The 25,111-nt window shown below is 35.3% G+C and overlaps 2 protein-coding genes across 9 annotated transcripts; both read left to right on the top strand.

Moving 5' to 3' along the window:
- The first annotated feature begins 3,494 nt into the window (after positions 1–3,494).
- Positions 3,495–15,466, top strand: LOC108335335 (uncharacterized). Of its 7 annotated transcripts, none has more exons than XM_017571329.2 (8): positions 3,495–3,560; positions 3,761–3,889; positions 4,052–4,378; positions 4,896–4,961; positions 5,370–5,438; positions 5,783–5,923; positions 14,764–14,887; positions 15,202–15,466. In XM_017571329.2, exons 2-7 carry the CDS (start codon positions 3,838–3,840, stop codon positions 14,883–14,885), a joined length of 777 nt encoding a protein of 258 aa, XP_017426818.1. In that variant the 5' UTR covers positions 3,495–3,560; positions 3,761–3,837; the 3' UTR covers positions 14,886–14,887; positions 15,202–15,466. The 7 variants fall into 7 exon arrangements, 6 of the variants coding, with proteins under 6 accessions (XP_017426818.1, XP_017426820.1, XP_052725800.1 ...); XM_017571331.2 differs by having other exon boundaries at positions 3,506–3,560; positions 14,767–14,887; XR_008245798.1 differs by lacking the exon at positions 3,495–3,560 and adding an exon at positions 3,598–3,627 and having other exon boundaries at positions 14,732–14,887.
- Positions 15,467–16,570: 1,104 nt separating this feature from the next.
- Positions 16,571–22,472, top strand: LOC108335803 (probable apyrase 6). Of its 2 annotated transcripts, XM_017571961.2 has the most exons (9): positions 16,571–17,360; positions 18,436–18,548; positions 18,754–18,861; positions 19,349–19,403; positions 19,834–20,025; positions 20,127–20,224; positions 20,442–20,638; positions 21,683–21,801; positions 21,875–22,472. In XM_017571961.2, exons 1-9 carry the CDS (start codon positions 16,793–16,795, stop codon positions 21,892–21,894), a joined length of 1,470 nt encoding a protein of 489 aa, XP_017427450.1. In that variant the 5' UTR covers positions 16,571–16,792; the 3' UTR covers positions 21,895–22,472. The 2 variants fall into 2 exon arrangements, with proteins under 2 accessions (XP_017427450.1, XP_017427449.1); XM_017571960.2 differs by having other exon boundaries at positions 21,683–22,472.
- The last annotated feature ends 2,639 nt before the right edge of the window (positions 22,473–25,111 follow it).

Here is a 25,111-nt window from a genome sequence, read left to right as displayed (position 1 = left end):
TTTTGTTAATCATTGTTTATGTAAATAATTTAATCTCACAAGTCTCATTATTAGTTTGATCATTTTCATATTTATGATTTTGTTTCCTTTCGTGTAACACATTATGTTAGTTTTCAAATGTATGATTGGTAACCTAAATTATTTGTGAAGCTTGATATGTCATAATAAATTGTTTATCTTTATATTTGGTTTTTTGAAAGTTAATTCATGTTATTCCTAATTTGTCAACTTTTACACAAGTTTTGTTGTTAACCCATGAAGACGGGTGCAAAAAACTTGGTATAACTACTCTCTCAAAACTCCTTTTATAACACTATAATAGGGTATAGATCCAAAAGTAGAATTATAATCCTTTACAAGCTGAGAAGTGCATAGACTTTGCCTCCAAAGTAACTATGATATTTTGCATTGTGCTTTTATCATGTTAAGACTTTGTATAAAATAAACTTTCATTCATTTGATACCTAGAACAACATAAAACATTAAACTTTAATCCATTTACAAGTCAAGTTAATTTTCAAATGTTGCCTTCACAATTTCTTTTTGAAACCATGCCATGAAAATTTTGTTATGCTTCATCAACACTTATTTCTCTAATTGTCTTGATCTTTTTATCTTTCGTATGATTTTTTTTTAACAAATGTCATTGGTCTTTAATCTAATTTCTCCTACAAAAAGAGCAACCAAATGCACCATGATTTCAATAATAGGATTTTTTTGAATGATGTTGATTTTTCTCATATGCCTTCAAAATCTTTATATATCGTTCCACTGGGAACATCTATTGTAGATAAATTGACCCACACAATCTGATTTCTCCTACAAATAAAAGCAACCAAATGCACCATGATATCAAAACAAAAAATGAAGGAAAAAACATCTTTAGTTGACACATGATAATAACAATCTCTTCTTGAAGTTCATACAACTTTTGAAGGTCAATAACTTTGTTACATATCTAATTGAAAAATGAACACAATTGGGTTATAGTAAGTCTCACCATTGTTTTGGCAAGATTCCACGTATAGTCATAGACAATAATTGTTACATTAAAACATGACAATCATAAAACTTTAAACCAATTAGTTTCAAATCTTGCATAGATACAATACTCTTGTGGTACCTTAACTACTTTAAGACACTAACAAAAATTTGTTCTCTCCTTTTGAGACAAAGTGTAATATGTTGCAAGCAAATATGTTTGCTTACCAATTTCTTTTGGTGCCAATTTCTTTTAGTGCTAATTTCTTTCGTATATTCTCAAACATATTAAAATGAGCATTGACATCACCCTTCATCTTTCCTTTTATATTTAGAAATGTTGTAATTAAATTATCGCACACATACTTTTCAACATAATTGTACTTATATAGTGTCTCACAACCAAACAATTCACACAAGAACACTCCATCCTTACTCCATTTTCTACACTACCAACATTATATCGAGTGAATTATATAAATTTTTTCACTCCTCTCTCGTAATCATAATTTATATGTGGTTAATTAATCCAACTCCAATCCATATCTATGTTTTGTAGATACGTGATTGAAATTAGTTTTCTATCAATACATACAAAGCTCACTTTTCTTTTATCAAATGTATGATTTTATCCTATTCGAGAATATTCACTTTTATTATTGTTGTATAGTATATAAATCGTAATCGTCATCCCTTATATTTTACAAAATTTTGACAGCAATTAGTCTTTTGATGACACAAAATGAAAATGATGACACAAAATCTTTACAATCAAATATGCATTCAAACATCAACACAAAGTGCAATAAACCAAAATTAAGTAAAATATATGAAATGTAAACTATAATTTATCTACTACTCTATTGTATAATCGTTGTTGTTTTCTCATTGTTCCACTTTTAATGATAACCATCATTGAAAATATCACTTTTATTTTAATAATATTGTTGCACTTTATTTGAGTACGATGGTTTTTAGCCAACATTAACTATTGTCGTAGAAGTCTCTTTTCACATTAGTGAGATACACCCATGATATTTTTAAATAGATTGTTACCATTATATCCTTTAAATACGAGGTATAATCTTCTCTTAGAGTTAGTTCTTTACCTATAATTCTTATAAACGTTAATATATTGCGATATTCTACACTCCTCACTCAAATAACAATATGTTGCATCAAATATGTATACGACCAAACCAATTATCCTCTTCCAAAGCCCTCCCGTCATCTCTCAAAGATTTTTTCAATCATAAAGAATTGAACACATGTAGAATTAAAAGGACAAAAAAAGCTTCTCATCTACTATTCAAATTAATTTCAAACTTTTTAATAAATCATCCAGACTCAATTTAATATTATTATGATTATTTTGGATGTTTATGACTTATCACGTGCCACTAACTTATTTCAAGTTAAAATATTTATGAAAATATATCTATAAGAATTTCACGAGTATTTAATTATCATCAAATATACATAAAAAGAAAGGGAACTTTGAAACTTAAGTTAATAGGATAACACTCTTAGCAAGATATTTAATGAACGAAAGTAAATATTTTATTTTAATTAAATTTCAAGTGATCTTATAGAGAGTTTTAGACATAAGAAGATTTGAGTTATGATGATGTATTTTTTACTATGGAACACAATGGTTTTAATTTTTTTTATAAAAGAATGTAAAATTGATTTTAAATTAAATTGTAAAACAATACTTATTTGTTGAACATTTACTTTGACATTGTTAACATTGAGTTGAATTTTTGTCTAGAATAATGAAAGTAAATGGTATTATAAGTTCATTAAATTAAGATAAATAACATATTTTTTAAGATAACAAAAAATACTTATTTTTACTAAATTATTTAAAGTAAAAAATTTAAACAGGTGAGTCAATTCCAAATTTTCACAGGCTGTATGAAAAAAAATGTTGTTTTTTTATTTATTTCTACTAGTATTTAAAGATTTTTCTTCATGTTAATCTAACTCAATCAAAAGATAAATAAAATTCGACAAAGAATAATTTATGCCAATAACTATTAAATTTTTTAGTTGTTGAAGACATTATATTGACTTTCAAAGTTTCTTGATTTTTAACTTAGTTAGAATATATTCTTCTTAAACACGACAAAATATTTGACGCCCTTAAAAGTCTCAAAAACCAAAAATTTTGTAATTAACAAATACTCTAAGAAAGGACAAAAATTTAAAAAAAGAGTCACATTTAATACATTTAAAACCACAAAATAAGTGTAAACCTTTTTATTATTAGATTAATGGCATCACTTATGATTGGGGAACGTTGAATCTCAACATTAATAATTGCTTTTCTTTTTTATATCAAATATTTAATTATTATTACTACGGTACTCATAGAGATAGGGACACATTCCTTATAAATCTTCCCAGTACCCCCCACTTGTGTTTTTTTATTCCTAGGAGTCTCCTTTTAGGATTGTTTCCTTATTTATTATTTATTTAATTTATTTTCAGATATTTATATGTTGTCTTCATCTCAATAACCACCTTCTATCTTTCTTCACTTCACTCCATTTTCCTCCTCAAGAAGACAAAAAAAGGTACACACTACAAAAACAAAAACAAAAAAACATGTACTTGTTTTTCCGAGTACTAACTTTTGCTACTGTGCGACTCCTTTGTCCCTGTATCCTCTAGGGTTTTCTCTGTTTTTTTTGCTGTCATTTTCATTTATGTGACTGCCATTTTGTTTTCTTTTGTGTGCTTTGGTTTCCTCATGCATTTTCTTACTGCTTTTCAGAAGCGTAACAAATTAATGGGTGTTGAAGTAGACTAACTGATGCTAAAATCAACTGTGGCGAGGTTACAGATTGTGGCATGGTAGTTCAAAAAATGTCACACGAACGTGTTAGCAACATAAATGTGGATGGTTGGTGATGCTGCCTTCATTAATTTTCTCGTGCTTTGTGCACTTTAAAATGTCAATGTTTGGAATAGTTTGATAGTTGTATCTGTATTGCTTTGCTTATTGATCATAGATTATCTACAGTTTGTTATGTTAGTAGTTAAGAGTGTGGGTTTTGATGTGTAGCTACCAGAACTCGCTTGACTCAAATTCGGAAGCAAGCTAGATGCAAGTACCTTTTTTTGGATGAAAAGAGGGGTGGCGATAGCCGCTGCAGACATTCACAAGGAAAAATAATCCGCCTGAACCAAATAAAGCATCAAGCTCGGTGTAAAAGTGAGAATGATTTGTCACAGAAAAAAACTATATCTGAGTCTGAAAATGAGCAACCAAAAGGTAGAATACTTCGATTGAGCCAGATCAAACGTCGAGCTCGGTCCAAAGACAATGCAACAGTGACAGATGGGACTGAGAAGCGTATGGATCAGACTTTGCCTTGCAACAACTTTTCAGGTGAATAATAAGGAAACTAATAGTGTGAAGAGAGGGACAATTCTTGAACTTTTCACAGTTTGATTTTGAATATGTTAAGTACTTATATTATTAGTATTAGGACTTCAAGTGTGTGTTTGTGTCCTAGGAATAAGCATGATGATTAGTATATATGAAAGAAGACCACAAACCTAATGCCTTAATATTTTGGATTGAAGGTGGTGTCTTTAGTTTCTTATATGTAATGCTCATGACCACAAACCTAGTCAGTGATTGAAGAATCCTGAATTTGATGCTTGAGGGGAAGTATCAATGTGGAGGAAGCTCACATTTGAAAGGGATTATTAGGATACCAAATGTGAGTTTTTATGTTATTTAAAAGCTTAGTTTCTATGCAATAAGCATGAGAAAACTAGTTGAAGAACTTATTTGTACATCCAGTCAAATTAACTGAGTTAGAGCAGTGAGTAAAGCATGTTTGCCTTTATATTGTTTTTTTGAGCAACCTAGGATTAACTGATTGCTATCATTGTTACAGATAAAGAAAATTTGATTGCATTTGCAGGGCAAGCTGTGAAGAAAAGTATCTGTCAACAGGGCAAGGGTATTCCTTCCATAAATATCATTAATATGTAGCAAGACTATGATTCCTTGACTTTGTTCTTTCTATCACGGTTACTAATGGAAGGAACATTGGTTGATGCTTCATACTATGTAGTATTATAGGCTATTTATAGTTCTCTTCAGTCATGTAACTCCTCAATTCACACGGTAAAATTTTACTGCATAAGTCAGCATCAAACTAATATATAATGTGCACTTATTAGTCTTTAGTTTTTTTTAATGAGCTTTATTTTCAAGATGATAAATAGGTTGAAGCAGCATCTGGAAAATGTCAAGACAACAACCAGCCTGATGCTGACTTGATTGTTATGTTACTGTAATTATATATCATTATCTTTCAAAATAGTAATTGATATTGATTTTCATTCTATCTGGATTTATCTTCCAGATTCCAATCCTTCTGTTCAAGGTGTTCCTGCACATAACTTATACAGAGGAGCCTGTCAACTGTCTGATGGTACTTTTCATATAGATTCTGTATAATGTACATGTAAACAAAATTATAAATTTGGTTTCAAACGAACTTCATAAAAAAATTATGTTAAGAATTGGATGAGCTATGCTCTTCTTACCTAATGTACAAAGAGTAAGCTGCAATCAATTGCATTTGTACTTTAGTTTCTTATTGTACTTGTCATCATCTTATGCAAAATAGTAGGTCATGAATGTCTGTATGTTTCTAATTTTTAACTTAGTGTAACTGTTATATATGTACTAAGATTGACACTTTCTTGGGTATTTAGCACTGGCAGTTTTGGTTGGACTACAATCAATAAATAATCTTTCATCAATTTGCTGCAGTATTGCGGGATGTTGAAAATCTTAAGGAACTTCAACGTACTGCAAGGAGGTTAAGGATATTCAAGACTAAAAAGCTTAGACAACAATTACGGACCGAGTGTAAACAAAATCTTTCCAATGCAAGTTTGCATGTGATAACAGGTATGACCAAAGCACAATAGTCCATGAAATGTAATGATTTGTTTTCATGTTCACACGAGCCACCTGAAACTGGTGGATTTATTATGGTGGGAAAATTGCAAGGTATGGGACTTGAGTCCAACATCGTAATATAGGATTCTTGTGTGTTGTTTATAAGGGCTTGGGCTCTCCCATTAGAACGGATATCCTTTGTGGTGTGGCTTTCCTAGGGTTCTTTCCGAAGTTTCTTATCAAGGGGCTCGGATGATGATAGTGCTGCAATGTTTGCTACCGTATCCTCTTTCCTTAGGTACCATCACTTTATATTGATCCATTGTGTCACCAAAAGTTTGTCTCTCTTGTTGAACCACCAAAGAAAAAACACTATTAATGATGGCAATGCATCCATCAACATGATTTGTGAGTTTATAATAGAATAACTATCATTCAGTCCTCTAAGAAACTTGATAACCTAATCTTGAGTTTTATACGTAGTAATAGTGACAAAAGCCCTGCAAGAACATTTGGTTTCACAACCACAAACTGGTAAAGGGTGAAAAATGTCCATCTCATCCCAAAGGATTTTCATTTCAGTTGAATAGTCAGTAAAATTTAACTCTCCTTGTTTGAGAGATGATAGTGTCTTGAAGAATATTCAAGATCTGACAAAATACTTGAGGTTGTATCTCTCCATATAGCACTTTGTGTAATCAATGAGATTGAATGAGTCATGATACAACCATCATGGTGGCTCTCTCCCAAGCTGGGTATAGAGCACAAGTGCAAGGAGAGGCTCAGCAATGACGCAGAACTTGTTTTTGAAAACAAGACCATAGGAAAAGATCGTCATCACAGATGGTAATTTGGTCCATCAAGAACAAGAGAAACAATAACCAATGGAGGGTTTTCTAGACAAAGGTTCTTCTTAAGCAGAAGAATATATAAAACTTTTATACACATACGTCTTTTTCCCTCCGTTCTACCTTTTTTAATATGGTGTCAGTGCTATTAAACTCAAAGCTCTAGTTGCTATATTCAATAATGATCGTTGATCCTTCTCAAGATCCCACCTCACTCACTATTCTACACCTCATTATTCTGCTACGTTCCTCAATATATACACAAAAGAGGGACTGCCTATTCTAATAGAATTGGCTACAAAATGACCAATGGATTGCATTATAATTGTACAAAAGAAAAGATTGTATGGAAAAATAAAAAAAATAAAAAACTTCAAATGATTGTTAGTTGTATTATGAAGCTCGGACATGCTTCTTTAATGGTATGTCTCAGTGTCCAATATGTATTGGATACCGATATTCATACCACACGTACTGAACACTCTGCTGAAGTGTCTGATTTAAAAACGTGTTTTGGGTCTTTGACACGTCCAACTCAATGTTTATGAGGCCAAACATGAATTTGTAAGTTGAAAACTAAGAAACTTATTGTGTAAATTTCTATTATAATTATAGAAATAAGGAGCATATCCTATATAATCAGGAATATTTATATTATATATGTTTAGATTTTTATAATATAGAAACAAGGAGAAAATCCTATATACGTTTATATTAAATATTTAGCATATTTATACTTTTTTTGGGTCTTTGACACGTTTGACACAACCTTAATGAAGGCAAGCACGGCTTTTTTTCTTTTACAATTTAAAAGTTAAAAAACTTATTATAAATTTTTATTATATTGATAGAATTAAGGAGCAGATCTTATATAATCATGAATATTTATATTATATATATTATTAGTATTTTTATTAGTTCTTGTCTATGAAATTCTTTGAAGTTGTTAATTTATCTTTGGGTGAATCTCAACCTGATTGCCTTTTTCAATGGCAATGGTGAAGAAGGGGCGAAAGTCTTAAATGAATTAGATCCTTTTTCACTTTTTGGACCTTAGATATAGATTAGATTACTTTTTGTATTAGGTAACAACATATTCAGATTGTTATATTTGACTAACTTTTTTTTATAGATAATTTTGAAACAAATCTCAATTGTCAATTTAAAATATTAATGATGTTTAATATATATATATATATATATATCGTATCCAATGTTTGTATCTGTGTTAAGAGTAGAGTGTATTGAAGAGAAAAGTGCATTGAAGATTGTTAAGAATTGGACTATAAAGCCGACTTGTAAGTTGAAGTTTGTATCTAGTTATATACTGTAACTTGGTCTTATCTCTAGTGGATGCAAAACTTTCAACACACCCGCTCACATTAATGCAGACTAGACATTAATAGGTAGTTTAAGATGGAACAATAGACTTAACAAACAAAATATTTGCTAGATGTGAAACTTCCAATATATTCTCCTCACGTTGAGGCATATATATCTCAAGCGTGAGACTAGACATTAATAGGTGGTATGATAACTATTGTAACAACCAACCAAACAAACAACAAACTTCATTAGGATATGCTCTAATACCATGTTAAGAAGGCATGTACATTTTGAGCGTGGGAAGAAGGCAAATACATCTTGAGTATGGGACTAGTCATTAATGAGTGGTCTAATAGAGGTTTGATAGAACAATAGACCCAACAAACAACAAATTTCGTTAGGATAGGCCCTAACCAATGACTCTGATACCATGTTAAGAAGTTGACTTTAATCTTAACTCAATCCTACAAAACTAACTTGTAAAGTAAGGTTTGCAACAAACAACCCTCTTATATATTGTAAATTGGTCTTATCTCTAGTCGATATAGGACTTCCAACACACTCCCCTCAAGCCAAGGCATATATATCTCAAGTTTGGGACTAGACATTAATAGTTGGTCCGATAGCGGGTGGAACAATAGGCCTAACAAACAACAAATTTTGCTACGATAGGTTCTAACTCATGCCTTTGATATCATGTTAAGAAGACATATACATCTTGAGCATCAGACTGGACATTAATAGGATATCGATTCAATAGTGGGTGGAACAATAGATCTAACAAACAACAAATTTAATTTCGCTAGTGTGAGAAATAGAGAATATTGGGAGAAATCTCCCTTGTGTCTTTTGCATACACATAGGATAGTTTATTTATGTTAAGAAGTGGGCTTTTTAAGCCTAACTCATCCCCACAAAACCGGCTTGTAAGGTGAGGTTTGCACCTCACTTATATATTATAATTTGGCCTTATCTATAGTCAATGTGGGACTTCCAACACACCCCTTTCACGCCGAGGTATAGACATCTCGTGCGTGATAGTAGAAATTGGGTAGTCCGATAATGGCCCGATAGCGGGTGGAATAGAAGAATAAAATGTCCACTTAGAACTCGCTAGGATAGGCTCTAACCATGACTCTGATACCATGTTAAGAAGTGGGCTTTTTAAGCCTAACTCATCCCAAAAAAATTTATAATGTAACATATGGGCCAAGGCCTTTAATACAGAATGGGCTAAGTCCAATTAACATAAACACACATCTTAACATCTAACACTCCCCCTCAAGCTGGAGCATATAAATCATATGTTCCAAGCTTGTTACAAAGATAGTCTATTCTAGGTCCTTGTAAGGACTTAGTGAATATGTCTGCCAACTGGTTACTTGAGTTAACGAACTCAGTCTTGATATCTCCGGATATGATTTTTTCTCGAATAAAATGACAATCAACTTCAATGTGCTTGGTTCTCTCATGGAAGACAGGGTTAGAGCTAATATGGAGAGTAGCTTGATTATCACATATAAGTGTCATGTAAGTGACATCTCCAAATTTCAATTCACTAAGTAATTGTTTAAGCCACACAAGCTCGCAAGTAGCTAATTCCATAGCTCTATATTCTGCTTCTGCGCTGGATCTTGCCACAACACTTTGCTTCTTACTTTTCCAAGATATCAGGTTGCCACCAATAGAGACACAATATCCAGAAGTAGACCTCCTATCAAAAGGGGAATCAGCCCAATCAGCATCTGAATAGCAAACGATTTTTGTATCGTTGTTAGGACCATATAGCAAACCTTTTCCAGGTGATCCTTTAATATACTTCAGTATGCGAACAACTGCATCCCAATGGTCTTCACATGGGGAGTTTAGGAATTGACTCACCATGCTAACTGTGAAGGAAATGTCAGGACGCGTAACAGTAAGATAATTTAATTTACCAACTAATCTTCTGTACCGTTCAGGATCTGAGAAAGGCTCCCCCTGATTTGGTAGGAGTTTGATGTTAGGATCCATAGGTGTCTCAACAGATTTAGAGTTCATTAACCCTTTTTCCTCCAAGATGTCTAACGCATACTTCCTCTGAGATATGACAATACTAGTGTTGGATTGTTCTACTTCATACCCAAAAAGTACCGGAGTTTGCCAAGATCTTTGGTTTGAAAATGATGACAAAGGTGTTGTTTCATCTGAGAGATGCCAAGATAGTCGCTTCTTGTGAGAACAATGTCATCGACATACACTATTAAGTAGATACATCCAACACTTGAGTGGCGATAGAACACTGAATGATCCGCTTCACTGCGTGACATACCAAATTGTTGAACAACACAGCTGAATTTACCAAACCAGGCCCGAGGAGACTGTTTTAGGCCATATAAGGATTTGCGAAAACGACATACCAATCCAGATGACTCCCCTGAGTAACAAAGCCGGGCGGTTGCTCCATATAAATTTCTTCATGCAAATCACCATTAAGGAAAGCATTTTTGACATCAAGTTGGTAAAGAGCGGCCATTGTCGAAGAGCGACCATGACAATGAATAGGCGAACAAAGGTCATTTTTGCCACTGGAGAAAAAGTATCACCATAATCCAAACCAAAAATCTGTGTGTAGCCTTTGGCAACCAGTCGAGATTTCAGACGATCAATTGTGCCATCAGGGCCAACCTTGATAGCATACACCCACCTGCAACCAACAACAGATTTTCCAGATGGTAATTGGACAAGCTCCCAAGTTCCACTTTTCTGTAAAGCACTTAATTCATCCGGCATGGCTTGATGCTAGCCAGGATGAGTTAAGGCATCACCCACAGACTTGGGAATTGACACAGAAGAAATGGATGAGAGACATGTGTAAAAAGATGGAGATAATCTGTGGTAACTAAGAACAGTATAATGGGGGAAGGGTTACGGGTAGAGCGTATACCTTTACGGAGGGCAATGGGAAGGTCAGACTCATTTGCTGGAGTCGGAGGAGACACAGGAGGCGACACTGGAAGTGAGTCATGAGGGAGACGATTGCGACGACTATAAACCTGAAGGGGTGGTGGTGAAGGACGATCCTGTGGTGAATGAGAGTCTAAAGAAGGAGGAGGCAAAATGGGTGGAGCATCACGAGGAGGATCACATAAAATAGGAATATCAACAGTAGCAGGTGGAGGTACAAAGCTAGAAGATAGATGTGAAAAGTAAAAAGAAGATTCATCAAAAGTGATATCAACAGAGATAAAATGACGATTGAGGGAAGGGGAAAAACACTTATAGCCCTTTTGTGACTGTGGAAATCCTAAGAAGACACATTTGTGAGATCTAGGAGACAACTTATCAACACCAGGACTAAAATCATGAACAAAACATGTAGACCCAAAAACTCTAAAAGGTAATGGATGTAGAGGGTCTTGAGGAAATAAGATAGAATGAGGGATTTTGTTATCTAGAACTGAAGATGGCATGCGATTTATAAGATAACATGCAGTGAGAATAGCATCACCCCAAAAACGCGAGGGTACTTGACCATGAATTAGAAGTGTACGAGTTGTTTCAATAAGATGTCTATTCTTGCGCTTAGCCACCCCATTTTGTTGAGGGGTATAAGCACATGAGGTATGGTGAAGAATGCCATGAGAAGCCATAAAATGTTTAAACGGTTGAGAAAGATACTCACGGCCATTATCACTGCGTAAAGTTTGAATAGAAACCCCAAACTGTGTTTTTATTTCATTGAAAAATGATTGGAAAATAGGAAACAATTAAGAACGATTCTTCATTAAAAACAACTAAGTACATTTGGAATAGTCATCAATAAAGGTAACAAAATACTGAAAACCTAAAGTGGACTTAACACGACTAGGTCCTCAAATATTAGAATGAACCAATGAAAAGGGGGACAACGCTCGTTGTGAGACACTACAAGGAAAGGAACTACGAGTATGCTTTCCTAACTGACAAGACTCACACGACAAACTTGATAATTTCGACAACCTCGGAACGAGTTGCTGCAGTTTGGTAAGACTAGGATGACCTAACTGAGCATGAAGAAGGATGGTGACTCCATGATTACGCCAACATGTGAAGAAGGGCGGAGATGATATAGACCATGAGACTCACATCCTGTGCCAATTATGTGTTTCGAACTCCGGTCCTGCAACCAAACAGAATCTTTGGTAAATGGAATAACACAATTAAGGGCACAAGTTAGACGACTTATGGACAATAAGTTGAAGGGAGACCCAGGGACATAAAGTACATTATCAATGGATATGGACGGAAAAATATGAACAGTACCAACACCATGAGATGAGACTCTAGACCCATCCGCCATTGTTACCGAGGGTAAATTATTCGGACATGACAAGGAAGAAAACAAGGACTTGTTACCAATGATATGATCGGTGGCGTCTGAGTCAAGGACCCAAGGTCCGAGGGAGTGAAAGTGAGTCAGACCAACAAAAGGTGTACCTGTACGTGCAACAGATGCAAATGTAGTGGAACTAGAGTGCTGACGATCCTCATACCATATGAGAAATTCGTTAAAGATTGGAGGGTTTTCTACAGTATTAGATGAAGTATGATGGTCTGCAAACAGTGATCGGGGAGGTGGATCAGAATTAGCCATTGCTACAGGTCGAGGAGGACGTCCATGAAGTGCATAACATCTATCAATTTTGTGGCCTAACTTGCCACAGTGGTCACATTTTGAACGTCCTTTACCTGGCTTGCGAAACTGACTTCGATCATAACATTGGGCAGCCATAACTGAGGAATCATCAGTATGAGGAGATGTCTCAGTGACTGGTTTGCTCGGTATACGCAAAAGAGCAGAACAAGTAGAAGTAAAGTTGGGTATGACAAGAGAACCCAAAATCTGATCACGAACATGAGAGAAATCATCAGAGAGTTCGTATAATGCCAACAACATGAAGAACTTTGATCGTTGTTCCAATTCTTCAGCAGGAGTGGAAGCAGGAGGTAATAGCTCATTAAAATCATGAAGAAGGGCATGTACTTTACCCAAATATTCTGCCATGGGACCAGGACTGCGCGGACCAATAACAATGAATAGGTCCTGACAAACACCATAAAGACGTTGAGTGTCATTTGTGTACAACAACTTCGCTTGTGCCCATACTTCTGAACATGTTTCATATGATCGAAACATTTGTTTCAGTGAAGAGTGAATGGTGGACTTTATAACAATTCATAATTGGGCATCAATTTTCATCCAGCGGGAAGTGTCCTCTATGGTAGCAGTAGTCACATTTTGAGTAAGGTGATCTATGTACCCTTGACTCTTCAACCAAAGTTTGATGTCGGACGGCCATGTTGCATAGTTTGTGCCATCTAACTTGTCAATGGACAAGTGTACATTCACATAATTGGTGTATATTGAGGGATCAGAAGATGAGCCACCAACAAAGGTGTTTGTAGACGACGCCATGGAGAGGGAGAAACCCTAAAAGTCCAAAGTGCTCCGATTGACACAACGACCACAGATCCAGAAAGAGGGCGAGGAGGCGATCACGACGGTCCTGATCGACACGCGCGGACACGCGCGGCGGGAAGCGGTAGCGTCGGCGACTGTTGTGGCAGCGCGTGGAGGCGCGTGGGTGGTCCGTTCGCCGCGATCTTTGCACCACGGTGGTCGTCGGTCGATTCTAGAACTCCGGCGGTGGCGGCAGCGGCGATGATGTGTGTCGGAGATCGTGGAGTTGGCTGGAACTAATCCTAAGCTCTGATACCATGTGAGAAATAGAGAATATTGGGAGAAATCTCCCTTGTGTCTTTTGCATACACATAGGGTAGTTATTTATAATGTAAGATATGGGTCAAGGCCTTTAACACAGAATGGGCTAAGCCCAATTAACATAAACACACATCTTAACATCTAACAGCTAGGATAAACTTTAACCCATGGTTCTAATACTATGTTAGGAAGGCATATGCACCTTGAGGCGTATGACTAGACATTAATGGGTGGTCCGGTAGCAGGTGGAACAATAGACTTAACAAACAACAAATTTAGCTAGGATTGACTTTAATCCTTGACTCTAATACCTTGTTAAGAAGGCATATACATCTTGAGCTTGAGACTAGACATTAATGGATTGTCCAATATTGAGTGGAACAATAGACCTAACAAACAACAAATTTCGCTAGGATAGGCTCTAACTAATAACTCTGATAACATGTTAAGAAATGAACTTTAAGTTTAACTCAATCCTACAAAACCGGTTAGTAAGGTAAAGTTTGTATCCACTTATATAATCTAAATTAACCAGCTTTATCTCTAGTCAATATGAGATTTCTAACAAATATTAAGCAGAAAAAATCCTGCATTAGGTGAGACAAAATCTCCGAAAGAGTTGTTTAGGTACCACTAGAGAAGGACAAGAGTTCAACAATTTTGAGATTGTTTGTTCTGTGATGGTTGGAATCAAGAGATTGTGATATATTTCATTTCACATTATGTATAATGTTATTCCTCTGAGAACAAATTGAATGTCCGTACTGGTGCTCAGATGCAACGCAAGTAATAATCTTCGTGTCCTTTCTGGCAAATCACACATGATTTTGTTATTTTCAGATTAATATGTTCATCAAAATATTTTTATCTCAGAAGTTACAAATTATTCATTCGAATCAGATCCACACGTATCTAACAACTTAATGCATCAGCAGCAAACTCAGAAGCACCAAAGGAATTTATACCTATGAAAAGATTACGCTTAACTGAGTTGAGACGTGAAGCTCGTTTAGGGAATCACTTTCCTGCATTGCAAGGACTGCCAAGAAACTAGAGGTATATTACTCCTTCTGATTGGATGAAAAGTCAGTAATTTAATCTCATGACAGGAAAACATTCTTGAAGTTCAGTTTTGTTTTTGAAAAAATGGGTCCATGAGTGGTTTATATCTAATTGTTGACCATTACATAGCTATAGAAGGTATTTGCAATCTTATGCATGAGGCTGGTTTTGTATTTTTTTGTTCTCCATGCCTAAAATTCACTCCTAGATAAATGTGTCTGCAAACAAAAATCTATATTGATATCTCCTTGAATAGATTAGTTGTAATACTCTTTGACTATGCATGAACATCATTACTTTGAATGTAGGTGTTGTTGATGTTGGATGAGGTATTGCAAGCTTTGATGGGGAGACCAGCATTCTGTTTTTTTGTTTGCTTGTACAGAATGACTTGGTAGTAAGCATTTTAGAGGGCTATAAAATTTATACAAGAACGAATCCTTACAAGGCTAATATGAACTTGTTCTTTATGTATGAACATCCCATGCATGACAAACTTTTGATTGGCTCTATTTGGCTGAAAGAAGACCCTGATTAGTTCGTATGAATGTTAAAGAAAAATAGCTATTTTTGTCACAATCTTCAAAGATTTTGCTATTGCAAACCATAGCGTATTACAATTCCTCCTATTACTAAGGGTAGTGTCTACTTGCCCTTTAACACTGTTTATTCATGAAAAAGTACTTCTAGTTTTATTTTTTATATTTGTAGGTACCTATAAATATTTTTATGTATACTTTTTTTTTTTAATTTTAAATAAAATTATTTACAAATATAAACTTAGATAAATAAATTGTACTAAAATATAAATTTAAAAAATAACTCCAATTTCATAAATTTAAATAAAGATATTAAAAATATACGAAACAAGTTTTTAAACAACTTTTTTTTGTGATTAATACTTTTTAACTAATATTTGTATAAAATTTACTTTTTAACTCTTTTTTTGTTATTCCTCTACCAGTGTAAAGAGCAAATAAGTATATGACAATTTAAGTGTATAAAGATAGTTACGGTGGACGATCATAGGTTGGAGTATTTTGGCAGATACTCCTGTTGTAACTGAAATAAAAAATAACATAAAAACTTGAAAAGAAAATTATAAAAGAGTGCTTTGATTTGATTCCTAACCTCAAATCTAAAACATCCCGAATTTAATATTAACATGAAATAAAGAGTGAGTAAAATTTCACTTTTTTAACTTAATAGAGTAATTTAGGTACTAAAATTAATACATTAATTTAAAAGTTTAACATTTCTGAAAATTTGTGTTAATGATACACTATTTCTGTAAATTTTACTCTTTTTAAGTTTATTTAGTATTTCTATTTACGAGTTGTACAGGAATACTAGAACAGACTTCATACGTACACAGCCATTCTACTAAATTTTTAGAACAATTAGTATTTATGTCTCTTCATTCTTTCTATTTTAATTTATTGACCATAAACGTTCCAAATTTAGTTAGAAATTATGAAAAATCCTTTTTATATCTTAATCATCCTTACAAATATTAATAATCAACCTATAAACTTGTTAAATATTTAATAGTTATTCATTTTTTCCTAACACAAAATTGACTGCATATTGATTATGATTATTTTTTACATTGACTGGTAATGAATAATTATTCTCCCAATAAAAGTAGTTTAGCAGAAAAAATCGACCCCGTACCAGAGGCTCAGACCAACCCGAACCAGAGGCTCAGACCAACCCGAACCGATTATCAGGTTCGGCGTGGAAACTATTTGATGCAACGCCTGGACTTCGCGCAAATCACAATCATAATCACGTTTTCTTCTTCTCTCTCTCTATCGGCGTTTAGAGAGAGAACATCGCCGCCGGAAACTACTCCGGCGATAACATGACCTCCGATTCCTTCCGTCCAGCAGACCTTTGATGCGCCGATCGACGGCCCGTACTCGTGCCGGTTCGAATCGCAACGACGAAATGGATCCGATCAAAACACGCTCTACCAACCTCTTCGCTCGCAACCCTAAGTCCGCGCCATCGCGTTCCCTCTCTTCCGTCCTCCTCCTCATTCTCGCGCTCTCGTTCCTCTTCCTCCTCTCCTACTGCGCGTTCTCCCACTCTGAAAGTAGTTTCCGGTACCGGATCATCGTCGACGGCGGGAGCACCGGCACCCGCGTGCACGTGTTTAAGTACCGGTCGGTCAGGGCATTGCATTTCGGGAAGGAGGGTTTGGCCTCGATGCGCGTTAACCCGGGGCTGTCGGCGTTCTCGGAGGATCCGGATGGGGCGGGCGGGTCGGTATCGGAGCTGGTGGAATTCGCGAAAGGGAGGATCCCGAGGGTTTGTTGGGGGGAGACGGAGATTCGGTTGATGGCAACGGCAGGGTTGAGAATGCTGGACGCGGAGGTTCAGGAAAGGATTCTGGAATCGTGTAGGAAGGTTTTACGTAACTCTGGGTTCAAGTTTATGGACCATTGGGCTTCTGTTATAACAGGTTCTCTTTCTTCCAATTTCTCTCTTTCTCTCTCTCTCTCTCTCTCTCTCTCTCTGGTTGAGACAACATCTCAATTAAGACTACTGTGAGTGACTATGTTCTCTTTTTGAATAATTAATGCAGATGTGTATTCAACTGCATCTATCTCGTTCTCATTGTGTTCGCGTGTGTGTGTGTGTGTGCAAATCAATGCTATACGTGTATTGTAGTTGTAATATTTTCGTCGACAGTGCCGCGCTGCTTTTCTTTTGTTTTTACTGTTTTCAGATATTTATATGGGAAATGTTGAGAATGAGAGAGTAATTTTTTTCATACAAGTATATGAAGTTGCGAGATGATGGGAATGTAAATAGATTTTTTTACTTCGCCTGCCTGAGAAATTTTACCCTGAATGAAGTAAAAGTGTGGGAATATGGTGTTCTTGTTTGTAGTTGGACTGGTGCTGAGTTGTTAATTTGAATGTTTTATGAAAGGGATGGTGATGGAACTTTGCACATGGGAGCTTTGTTGATGGAATGGCTCTTTGTTAGTGTGTGAGAGAGGGGGTTTTATGACTTGAAGCAGAAGGATCCGTATGCTCGTGTGTCGTGTTTTTTTCTTTCTCTCCTGTTTTGTGGATTTTTTAAGCTTTTCAATTTCAATACTGTTCTTCCTCTTCCTTAGTATATAGACAGGGGAAATAATTGTAGGTAATGAACACACATGTTTTCGGACTTCAGGGTTTGATGGAATTTCTAAAAGTTTTGGCTTGTTGTTTGTTCTGGCGTTGGATCTTTATGATGAAATCCCCCCCAGTGTTCATAACATCTGCATGAAATTGAGTGGTGATATGATGTCTCAAGATTTATAACGTAGTGAACCAATTATCACATCATCTCTTTTACTCATTTGCTTTTATGTTTTCAAATCCTAGTTTGACTTTCAATAATGCCAATGTGTTCTTGTTAGAAAATTGTAAAGTAAATTTGTTTTGTCCACCTCCTTAATTTTGTGATGCTTTCTTAGTTTTTTGTAGAACCACTGTTATTTCATTACATATTTGTTGGCTTCTTATGGTATTATTCTGGTTGTACAGGTTCTGATGAAGGAGTTTATGCTTGGATTGTTGCTAATTATGCACTTGGCACTCTTGGAGGTGATCCTTTGGATACAACTGGGATTGTTGAACTTGGTGGTGCTTCTGCTCAGGTAGAACTTCATGGTTTCTGATTATTTGATATTCCAAAATCTTATTTTTAGGATCCAAATTATTTTTACAGTTAAATTTATATAATTTGACCGCAATTATTTGGTGAGTTTTGAAGCCAAAATATTAGAAAGAAAGCTCCACCTTTCTGGTTAGGCTCATACATACTGTTGGAAATATGACAAATGGATTTGTATTTTACTTTAGGTGACCTTTGTATCAAGAGAACCGGTGCTCCCTTCTTTCTCAAGAACTGTTAAATTTGGGAACATCACTTACAAGCTTTACAGCCGCAGCTTTCTTCATTTTGGCCTGGTGACTGTTTTATCTCTCTGTCATGTTCTATAGTCATGATAGCATGTGTATATCTGTCAATATTCTGCATCCTAAATCACTCAAGTAATTTTACACAAACAAAAATGGTAAGATCAAATTTTGGTTCTATTGCTTGACATTTCAATTAGTCCCTAAATGGAAAAGTCTACATTTCAATGAAACGATTTGTACTGTTTGAAATATCTTGCTTTGAATAATGTTTTGATCATTCAAATGTTTGACAAAGCAGCAATTTTCTAAGTATGATAATGATAGGGACTGATTACTAACATATTTTCACGTAGGGGACAGGTAATAAAATGGTAATTTTGTTTCAACCAAACTTTATTTCCTTAATGATTTTTATTGGTCCCTTTTAATTGAATGCGATTCTCTTTGCCGTCACATGGCTAATACTGTGTTCTATTTCTATGCATTTGGAATGATACCAGTGATTTACACTTTCTCATAACATCTCATTCTGCAGAATGCTGCTCATGACTCATGGAAAGAAGGACTTGTATCAGGAAAATTCGATTTGGGTAATTATATGGGTCACATTGTTGTACTTTTATATGGCATCTTGAAACTTAATTACCATACTCTATTATTGTATGATGGTTGGCAGTGATTTTTACAGTTTTGAACTTTGATGCATGAAATTCTTCTATGACATGTATACAAACTATCAGTAGTAATGTTTTTCTTACTCAAACCTACAAAACCAGTTTTGAAATTGTAGTAAATTTTTCCAACTTTTTTGGGATGAAAATTACCTAAGGTTGAAAATTACTTAAACTAGGATAGTGATATTTAGCCAATTCTAAGTTCATACTGGACTATTTTCTCATCACCTTTTTGTTTTTTCAATTAATCCTGAAATTTCACTAACTATTTACAGTCATTCAGTAGAGATAGTGGCTTCAGATGGTAGTATTATTTGGTATTGATTCTTTATTGTCCTCAGTGCAGCTTCTCAATCTCCTCAAGAAAGGTTGCGGATAGATCCTTGTACTCCTACTGGGTACTCTTACAGTGCTGAGTCATTGAAGTTGCCTCCTAGCTCAGAGATTGAAAAGGTCCGTTATCTTTCCACTGTCCAAACTATGGGGAACTTCTCAGCATGCAGATCGGCAGCACTTATGTTGCTACAAAAAGGGAAAGGTCATATGTTCAATAATTTTGTACTGTTAAGATTCCCTTTAAAATGAAATTTTCTTCAGTGTTGTTTTGTATTAAAGTTGGTTATTTTATTAATTATGCAGAATCATGCTCCCATCAACATTGTGACATGGGATCAACTTTCATACCATATCTTCGGGGGAATTTTCTGGCCACAGAAAATTTCTATCACACATCAAAGGTTCTTTTTATACTTAAATGCTTCTTTTACTGTTGTCCAGTATAATTCAATTTTGTTATTGTCTTAAAGCGATGCATTAGAGAAAGGAGATAGCAGTAATGAACTGTAACTCCTATTATTTCTCAGATTTCTGACATGCAGCATGGTCTGTTATAGTTTTACTATTTTAATTATCCATATGTCGTTATGAGCACTAATTCCTGCATCTTTATGTCAGTTTTTTGGATTGCGGCCAAAGGCCTATCTGTCCAAGTTGATTAATGCTGGGCAAGAATTCTGTGGAGAGGATTGGTTAAGACTGAAGGAAAAATATGTTTCCCATAATGAGGAAGATTTACTTCGGTATTGCTTCTCTTCAGCATATATTGTTGCTCTGCTTCACGACAGTCTTGGAATTGCTTTGGATGATGAGAGGTATTCTTGTTTTTCATTTAAGGTATTTGAGTACATTGAGGTTGATAATATTATTGGCACTGAACATTTAGTCCCTTTTGTACATGAAACAAACATTATTTCATTTTTTTCTTATTGTCTTTTCAAATTGTTTATGAAGAAGTTTCTTCAAACATGTTTCTTGACGTAATGAGGGATTCATAGGCTTGACAGAAGTTGGAGTTATTTTAGGTTTGCTCATTGAAGGTCTCCATGAGGTGTTTGGTCTGTTGATATGAATTTCTGATGGGAAATGTTTGGGTACTTATGGAGTGGACAAAAAATGGTGATTTTGGTGGTTGAGGCTTGGTTGTTTAACTGCCAAATGGAGGATTTTATGATGTTTTGGTGGCTCAATGGGGAAGACTTGGTGCAGGCCTGTAGGTAGATGAATGGAAGCTTCAAGGTCTGGTGGCTGTTGCGTATTGCGACATTAATGAATTTTAATTCTAAAGATCCAATTGTCAGGAATAACAACCCCTCTTCCCACCATCAAGAAAGATGAAAACAAGCCACATGTCGAATCACAAAACTGAGATCATGTCAAAATGGCAAAAGGCAAAATATGGCTCAGAGCTGACTCGGCTCTCAGGGGTTTGAGAAAAAGTTATGTGTGATCCGCATGGTGGGTATGTCCGATTCCAACAATCCTGTTTCTAAGCATGGTGCTCCCACACAAACTAATCTTCTTTTGGGTTCAAGATCGGTGGGTGTGGTAAAAGTCAGAATTGTGTGATCTTGGGATTAGGGTTGTTATTTATGTTGGTCATCATAGGAAATATTTTAATGAAAATCTAAGATATTCATGAATTATGAGTTGGTCATTAAATATTTCCTACGATGGAATTTTTGTTTCTGGATGCCTTTATTTTCCCGGGTTCAACTGTTAATTAATTTTTCATTCATGTTTGTGTGCTTGCACTTGCTTTTGTCCATTTCTGGTTGGGATTGCATATATTGTCTGTTTCTGGTTGGCATGTTTGTGTTCTTGTTGGTTGCATCTTACTGACTGCAATTGTTGGCCAGGGTCAAGGTTGCTAATCAGGTGGGAAGTATTCCGCTTGATTGGGCTTTGGGAGCTTTTATTCTGCAAACAACAGCTGATGCAGATATACAGAACCATAACTGGATTGCCACCATTTTCAGTGATGAATCGCCTACTCTCCTCTCAATTATTGGATTTTTATTAGTGTTGTTAACGGCATGGTCTATATCTAGGTGGAGGAAAACTCAGTTGAAGACAATATATGATCTAGAAAAAGGACGATATATAATCACGCGCATTGGTAGATAAGGCTTGATGGTAGCGCAGATCATGGTTCTTGGTTTACATACGTGGAGGCACTGTTATGATTATGATGAAAATATTTATCCTTTTCTAACTTGATGGCCAACTACTGAAGGCCATGCCAGCCAAGGCTCAAAAATAGTATGGGGTTGGACTTTGGATGCGGTATATGGAGTTACCCTTCCTGAGGAACTAGTGTAGAGTAGGACGTATATTTGTTGTTTAGTGTAATTCAGGAATTGTTTGTTGCGCCACTCGCTTCACTGGTTGCAGATAACAGTAAAGCAAGAAGTGGAGCAGGTCAGCCTAGGAATTGCTAGGAGGAACTAAATGCCGCATCCTTCAACGGAAAACACCTTTTGTGCTATATTTGTACCAAACTCTACGAAAGTTTGTCATTTGCTACATACAAAAGAAATTCATCATTCCCTACCTGGGAAGCTAGTTGCGGAAGCTGTTTATTATAGGCTACATGATTTTATTGGATTGGCTTCGAAATTTGAATCATCTCATTAGTTTGTGGTGTAAGTAACTAGCACAATGTTTCGTGTAACTAAATACACGTTTCGTTAAATTCTACAACTGTGCACAAAATTAAAGTAATTCCCAAAATTCCATTGAAGAACTAGTCTGATACGATATGTGATCAACGGCATTCGGAGTGAAAATTGTTGATTGAGTTCACTAGAAGGAGAATTGCTGTTTAATCGAAGGCTCATCTAGTTCTCACAAGATGATGCAATTGCACTATTTCTCCAACATCTGACAATAACACAAAGGTGGCGGTTAGAGGGTAATCTCCTTGAGTTATTGCCATATAAAAAATGTACTAAATCAAAGATAATGTATTTTGGACATGTTTGGGATAGTCAAAAGATTTGAACATTTTTATTGCTGTTTTTAGAAGAGAATGTTTTCACCACATGAGAAGAAACAAGTTTTCGAAGAATACCGTAGAAACGTTTATAATTATGATTTAAAGTGGACACTCGTCTCATATCTACATTCACTCCTGAAAAGTTCTCGATTAAACCAGTGATTTGATTTAAGGAAAATGATACTTGAACAACCTCTTTTGACAACATTTAGACACGGGACATGTGTCTAAATGCTATTGGTCCAGGTGGAAAATGGTTTCAGATTTTTTAATGACGTGGAAAGAGATTTCAGTCGTAGAGAGGTTTCAAATTTGAGGGTTTCATTTTTAGTTTTGGAATTTGAATTTGGGACATTGGTAGAGAGAGAAGAGAAGCTTGAGAGAGAGCGGGAACCCTAGAGTGAGAGTGCCGCCGGAGTTCGTCTTCCTCCGACCAGCCACGATTGCCGTCGGAGTTCGTGTTCCTCCGACCAGCCACGAGTGTCGCCGGAGTCCGTCTTCGTCGGACCAGCCACGAGTGTCGTCGTTCTACCTGAAGGTTCCGCCATTTCGAAGCACCGTTCAGCGCCGAAACCACCATTGACATGGGTTTTAAAGCTTCCTGTCGTTTGTTTCGCTACAACCTCCGTTTGGAAGCACTGTCGTAGGTGAAACCACCATTGAAGACGAAAAAACATAGTTTGTAAGTTTTCGTGGTTCGTTTTGATTTTCTTTTCTTGTTGTTGTTCGGTGATTTTCACTTATTTTAATTATTTGAATTTTTTTATCATTTCGGGATTGTTGTATTTTTTGGGAGCAAATTATGAACAAGTGAACTAAATATTGAAATGCATAAGTAAATTTTTTTATTTCTAATAAATTTGTTAATATTTTCTTTATGTTGTTTACATATGATAATGTGTTTGTAGGTATCAGATAGAAGAAGCAAAAATTCGAACTTGAGTAAACCTCCAAAGTGCTAAAGCAGAGGCCAGATCAAGAAAGCTCGAGGTATTTAATTGTCATTAATAAACTATATTTTTGTGTAAATTTGTATAGTTGCTTGCTATTGTATCTTTGAGGACCATATTGTTTAATTCATTTGTCTGTTATGTTGCTTTAGAGCAACCTTCAATGAAGTGCCGCGGTCCTTTGTTTGTCGGAGTGTCGTTGTTCACGTGTTTGTTGTAGCGTTTTCTGTTTCAGCCACCTAGAAGCGTTCGTCTTCATTGAAGTGTGGTCGGACTGTCACCGTTGAAGTTGGTCGGACTGTAATTGGTGAAGGCAACTTTGTAGGCGCCACCTTTACGCGTCAAGGAACCATCGAAGTTGGAAACTGCCATTGGAGGTGTTTTTTGAAGGTTGGCTCTGTTCTTTTGGGTAATGCATTTTTTGTGTTCGGTGTTTAAATTATTTTGGGCATTTATGGATTGTTGTATTATTTGAGTGTTTTTCCTCGTATGGTTTAGTGTGACATGAAGGTGTATAGAACATTTAATGGTTGATGCGGTTTTTTGTTGGAAAGTACGAATTCATTGGGTTTGTGGTTGATATTGGGTTATTTAGACTATGGTTTTGTATTATATTTGGTTTTTTGAGTTGTTGTTGGGTTAATTTTACTATGGTTTTGTATTATGTTTGGTTTGGTAGTGATGGATCACATTTTAAAAATGATAATGTTTTGAAGCTTTGATTGAAATTGTGCATTTTATTGATATGTTGTGCATTTTTTTTCTTTGCAGGAGGAACTATAACAGGTTAGGGAGAAATATATTTGTGATTAGATTTTGGATGTGCAAATGTGCGGAGAGATGAAATGTTGCAGGATTTAGGCATTGAGTAGATGTTGTTGAATAGGGATTTTTGCAGCTTTATTAATGGTTTGTTTAGAACTCTTTCGATATGTATTAATGAGGATTGAATGTACATATTTGTTGTTAAAAATGTTGAAAGAAAATGAGTGCTTACATTTATTGTTCATGAAATTTGAAGATCAAAATGATCAATGTTTTAAATGTTTGTATTGTAATCCCCACTAAATTTGGATGTGAATATTTATGAAATCTTTTATGCACAGGTTTTATGTAGAAAAAAATTATGAAAATAAATTGGGTTAAATGTCAATGAATGCATTAACATGAGTTGGATGTCCATTAAGTTTGAAGAATAAACCTTTGCCTTAAATAATAATTGATTTCACATCAGTTTTAAGTTGCAAAAATGATTAGATATAAATTAGGCACTCCAAAATGAGTGTCATCTTCATAGTTCACCTCCATGTGCAACATATTTGTCTGAAGTACCCACTTAT

This window comes from Vigna angularis, chromosome 10 (genome assembly GCF_016808095.1).
Source record: "Vigna angularis cultivar LongXiaoDou No.4 chromosome 10, ASM1680809v1, whole genome shotgun sequence".
Lineage (NCBI taxonomy): Eukaryota > Viridiplantae > Streptophyta > Magnoliopsida > Fabales > Fabaceae > Vigna > Vigna angularis.
Note: the sequence above shows the minus strand (reverse complement) of the source record. Positions and strands in the feature narration are given on the sequence as shown.